The sequence below is a fragment of the Pinus tabuliformis genome, chromosome X, assembly GCF_031772625.1.
Source record: "Pinus tabuliformis cultivar Carrire ecotype Pingquan chromosome X, CPIR1, whole genome shotgun sequence".
NCBI lineage: Eukaryota > Viridiplantae > Streptophyta > Pinopsida > Pinales > Pinaceae > Pinus > Pinus tabuliformis.
The window spans coordinates 106368805-106374804 of NC_142308.1; the positions used below are offsets into that span (position 1 = coordinate 106368805).

The 6000-nt window shown below is 39.9% G+C and overlaps 1 protein-coding gene across 1 annotated transcript in view; it reads right to left on the reverse strand.

Annotated features, from left to right (window-relative positions):
* Window positions 1-5722, reverse strand: part of GYRA (DNA GYRASE A) — a 287743-nt gene extending 282021 nt beyond the window's left edge. The window contains exon 1 of the mRNA XM_089450417.1: window positions 5067-5722. Coding sequence (XP_089306543.1) covers window positions 5067-5518 — 452 coding nt within the window. The 5' untranslated portion in view covers window positions 5519-5722. The remainder of the gene's footprint in view (window positions 1-5066) is intronic.
* Between the last annotated feature and the right edge of the window lie 278 nt (window positions 5723-6000).

Sequence of the window (6000 nt, forward strand, 5' to 3'; positions counted from 1 at the left end):
GATCAACATCTCCACCCACAAACAACAGAGCATCACAACATCAAGCCATTCACAATACCTTGCTACTCCTTTGCCATCAATGAAAACTATGCCAACACGTGGATCAAAGCATGCAATGACCTGCCTTAAAGTGTCTCCCTCCATCAATGGCAAGATTGCACCCTTTTTCCAAGGACCACAAGGCCTTAATGGAATAACTATAACCCTTCTTCCAAGGATCACAAGGCCTTGATGGGATAACTATTACCCTTCTTCCAGGAATCACAAGGCCTTGCACCCTTTCCCAAGGATCACTCTTACCGATGCTCTACATCTTGATGGAATAAGTATTGGGAAAAAGGCTTCAACGTGAATGGGTCAACATCACTGATGGGAATAAAAACCATAAGAATAGAAATCGTTAACAATTTGCAACGTGTAGACAATAATATTTTAACTGGAGATAAATGGCAGCGAACAACAAGGCTAAAAGCAAGAAATATACGATTGGACGGTTTCCCATTTTGTGATGTCAAAAATAGCTCGGATCTAGAGTTCTCTCTAGCAAGACAATGGAAACCCTTACAAGTATATGAGAATTCCAGTCACATTGTTCCACTTGGAGCCGATGGAAGCCTCAATAGAAGCACTCTCCACACAGCCATGGGCATGAATGTGCACACGGAAAATGAAGGACTAGAGTCTCAAGGGGACATAGAAATTGAATCCCACCTTCAGCATGAATTCATTTTGTTTTCTTTTCTAAAAATAATATGTATTGTTGGAGTTTATTGTAATTGATATAGTTTGTAGGGAAGTGTATCTGCCAAAGATGATACAGATGATCCTGGAAAAGCCTTAGCTTTGAAACTCTGACCATGGCCAACAGATCTAAAATTTACATTGTACAATTCGGCCATGGTTTTTAACATAAAAGCTAACTATTATTGTGAAAAAAATGAGAGAAAATATGAATTTTATTAATTGCCAAATCTCTATATATTTAGATGAGGAGAAAGAGGGCAGCAAGTTATTTTTACAAAACTCAGCTCATTGAGTGAACCGATTACAGCAAATTTACAACTGTGACATCAATGCAACTCCGCTTTGAAACAAGAAACAAATTGCAACCAAATCTGAAACGATTCTTCTCCAATCTGCTACTAAAAGCATCTAGTTACAAACACGATTGCAACTACATATAGAATTTGCACCCTCTAACTTTTAAAATGGCATAAAGTATTTCTTACCGCCATCATTAACACAGTATACTCTCAACAATAACATGACTCAAAAGGGCCCAGTGGAAGGGTGTTTTTAATGTTTCAATCAATCTCTTAAGGCCTTCGTGACCTTTGAATTCGTAGGGAATTTGAAGCTCTTCATTTCCTTTTTCCTTTGGACGGTTATTTTGACCTCTTTGACTAAACACGGAAGTGATTTCCTATTTCGTCCTATCTGCAAGTCCTCTTTTTGTCATTATTTGGATATCAATTGATCTGTTCTTTTCACTTAAATGGGTGGACCCCCTTTCTGGCCTGGTTCTTGATGATATGAAAAATTGTCTTTCTCTACTTAAGCTTTGATTTATAAGCCCAAAAACATGATATATCAAATGATATGAAAAGAAGTCATCGTGGCTTTATTGGTACTAAGAACTCAAAATGTGATGCAACCAAGGCCAAGGGCACATCCTAGGTGATTTGATGGAACAGTCACATTGTCTTTGACAAAATAGTTATCATCCATTGCAACTCATAGCAAAAGGTTGCCTAAAGGCTGATTGTAAACAACAATGATAGCTGTGAAGTTCGTCAAGGTCACTCCAAATGCTAACATGGTCATCCATGCAGATGAGTCTAAGTGTACATTTTGGATGACTCTGACGAAATACCCATCAGTTGCAACTCTTGGGCAAATGTTGCCTGATAATAGAGCATCGAGAGCAACCTCAGGAGCGGCAGTAAATTTCGGGAGCACGTTCCCTAATTTTTCGAGAGCGAACTAGGGAGCAGTTGGGAGCGTTCACTCCCTGATCACTCCGAGAGTGATTTTTGTAAGGCGGGAGCGATCGCTCCCAACTGCTCTCGCCTTGAAAAAATTGTTCCCCATGGATGAAATGGGCAGGTCACACAACGACAAGGGAGGGAGGGGAAGGGCCAAAAGAAATAAAAGGCCCTCCTCTTCTCCCATAACTCACCATTTGCACATTGAGAGAGCAAGAGAGGACTTTTGGAATTGGAGCTTGAGTTGAGGAGAAAGATTGAGAAGATTGCTAGGGAGCTTGAAGAGGTTGCAAGGGAGATTAGAGCTTGGGATTGAAGGCCAAAGAGATAGGATATGACTCTAATCTAACATTTGTGTTTTTTATATGTTCATTGCTAAATGAAAATGTTCTCTTCTCTCTTTCCCATTCCCATTCCTCCATTTTATTATAGGCAAGATACTCCACCAAAGTTCAAAGAATCAAAACTTCAAACATCATGGCGATATGGCTTGGCATTCTCTTGATGTTGGTTGCCTCTTTTGTTATTATGGTGTTGTAGAGTAGAAGGAGGGTTGATCATGATGAAGGTGATAAAGAAGTGGGTAGTGGTGGATTTGAAACCCCCGGAGACGAGTACCTTGGTGAGGAGGAAGAGGAGAGTGGAGATGAGGGCACAAAAACGAAAGCAAGCCAAACCTCATTGTCAAAATATGTTTCTAGGCCTGAAGCAAGGAAATGGGGTGGAACGACTAAATTTACATGCCTCCATTGCAAAAGCAATTACACAAGTTCATACACCTGTGTCAAAAAGCACCTCTGTGGGACAATGCCATGGGATGGAGGTAAACAAATAGGAATCAAAAATTAAGTGTGATAGCACAAGTAAAAGCCAAATACATAAGGGGAGAGGAGGAAGCCAAATATAAATATAAAAAAACAAAAGGTGATTTTGAAGATGATAGCCCACAATCACATAGACAAAGAACTCCATCAACATCCTCCCATGGCAGTGGATATGGAGGCATAGGAACAAACACCCCTTTGAGGCATATAACCATATCAGATTTCCTTGACGAAAGGTAAAAATGATGTGGATTCAAAAAAGTCTGATTTCTCTTTGCATGTGGAATAAATTCAATGTTCTTCACTCACCTTAGTGGCATGAAATGGTTTCCGCCATTAATGATGCCCCTAAAGGATACAAGAGCCTTGGGTATGACAGGGCTAGAACCGTGGGACTTGATCATGAAAAACAAAAATAGCACATGCCTTGGGTCAAATGGCAAGTTCTTGGAATGAGCATGGGGTATCCATTGTATCTGATTGATGGACAAATATAAAAGGCAAGTCACTAATAAGTGTTCTTATTGTGTCTAAAGGTGGTGCAATCTTCCTTTCAACATATGATTACTCAAAAAAGTTCAAGACCGCCATCAACATTTCAAAACCATTACTTCCAACAATTGAACGTATTAGCCCATACAATGTCATCCAAGTCATCACTAATAATGTTTCTAATTGTAAGGCAGCGTGAGCAATTATTGAGGATAGATACCCCAACATATTTTGGTTTGGGTGTTTGGTTCACACAATGAACCTTTTGATGCATGATATTAGTAAGAACAAAAACCCTCAATACAAATGGATTGGTGATTTGTACAAGAGAGGCAAAAAAATGATAATATTTATTACAAATCATAGCAATATCCATGGGCTTTCCTGCAGTCACTCAAATTTAAATTTGTTGAAGATTGCGAAGACTAGATTTGGTAGCTATTACCTCGCCTTCAGGTGCCTTTTGAAGGTAAGAGAGTCATTGGCTAGCATAGTATCAAGTCAACACTGGTAGGTATTAAAGGACAGGGCTCCAAACGCAGTTAACAAGCAAGGTTTTGAACAGGTGGAGGACACTGCTCTTGATGGTCAGTTTTGGGTACGTGTGAGGGAAGTTTATCAATTCACCAAACCCATTTATAACATGATTTGTTTTGCAAATACAGATGCACCAATGATTGGGGAGGTGTATGAGCAGATAGATAACATGTTGGGGCAAATAAAAGATATTGTTTAGGAAAAAGATCCCAACTTGTATGATATTATTCACAAACGAGTGTGTGCACGGTGGAATAAACTTAATGTTCCACTACATCCTTTAGCGTATATCCTTATGCCAAAATACTACTCTCCATCTTGGTTGGGAAAACTGGCCCCTGGGAGTGGGGTTAATGCCAAACCCCATACTGATCCAGAGGTACAAGAGGGATATATGAAAGAATTAGACAAGTCGGTCCCTGACATGGAGGAGTGTGTTAGTCTATGTCTTAAATTATGCACATACTTCACTAGCAATGAAGTGATTGGTTCTTTGCATGTAATGGAAGATAGGGACAAATTGGATGCTATCACATGGTGGGACACATATGGCGGGCAGGGAGTTTTGCCAAAATTGGTAAAAAAAGTGCTCTCACGAGTTGTAAATACTTCTTCTGGAGAGAGGCGTTGGAGCACCTACAACTTCATCCATAATGTGAGAAGAAACAGACTCAATGAAAACCAAGCAAAAAGCTTGGTTTATGTGCACTACAACTTGAAGTTGTTGTGTCATTATTATGATCGGGCTCGTGAGGATACATCATATAAAACTTGGGACAACTCAAAGGAAGATAAGTTGGAGGATGGTGCTCTACATCTAGAAGAATTGCAAACAGAACTTCAAAGAGATGATGATGAAGCCACCCGCATTGCGTGTGAAGAAGGAATGAATCCGGGTACAAACCCGGAGAATTTTTCTCCAGTAAACTTTAAAAATAGATGGGTTTAAGTTTCCCTCTCAATGATATATTTTTTCCGTGGATATCATCGCCCTCTGTTGCTAACCAATTAACCTTGAGCATTTTCTAAGTTACAAATGTCCCCTAAGAGAGAACAATATAAATTTTAAATTCTTCACCCTAACATGTAATGTGTTCACCCACTACCGAAAATCGAATTCCACGAAATGTCAAACAAGCAGTTAAACACGCCCACCCGCCATTGTGTACAAATGTATTTGCAGATAACTTGAAACCACTAAAAAACTTTAAAGAGTGAAGATGCTCACAGAAGTCGACGATGAACAGGCTTTAGTCCGTCCCGAACATCGGGCAGAGCACGGCCAACTAATACCGACAACGCGTAAGACAAATACGAGTCCGTTGCCTCTTTGTGGAGCTCAACGGGCAAAACTCTGGTATCCGATGACGGTTCTGCAACAACAAATGCTCCATTCCCGTCACCTCCTCCATTAAAACCCTCGCCCTGCATTCCGTTGCCCTCTTCTGCAACTGGCCCCTCATCGCTTTTACCTTTAGCATTTGTTACTCCAGAGTTTTCATTCGGTGGCGTCCCGCCCGCAACTCCAGACAATAGGCGAACTTCACGACAGTATAAAGACGTTCTGAAGGGGCATTTTCGGAGGTTGATGAAGGCCGGGGATGAATGGTAACGAGAAATTCGAGCCCTGGAAGCGAAAGCTAAAGGGAAAAGTTGCAAAAGGCGACCAGACAAAGCCATTGATTGATTTGAGAAAGAAATCAATGCAATTATGCTCACTTGTGCTCAGTTTGGCTGCATTGTCTGTGTGGAGCTCGGCATTTGTAGAGTAAAACCCTTAAAACCCAACACTACTGGAGTAGTAGGGTTTTAGAGTGGAGAGAGACTGTTTGTAGATTTTGAAATTTGTTGAGTTATTCCACACCGCGAATTAGACCTGTATCTATATATATATATCGACGTGGAATCTACTTGTCTATACATATCTGGGCGGGAGATGCCATCGCTTTTCCATTTTCTCAAAGCGAAAAACGTAGATGCATTTTAATTTCAGAAATGAAAATTTAGATTACATAGCAGTTGGTCTTCGTAGTTTAATTTAAAATAGAAAAATTAAAGTCAAAATATTTAAATTAATACTTTACTAGTGGTATGTTTTATTGTTTGTTAAATTGAGATATGGTAATGGAGTTGTTTTTAGTGTGATTTTTTGAAAGTATTTT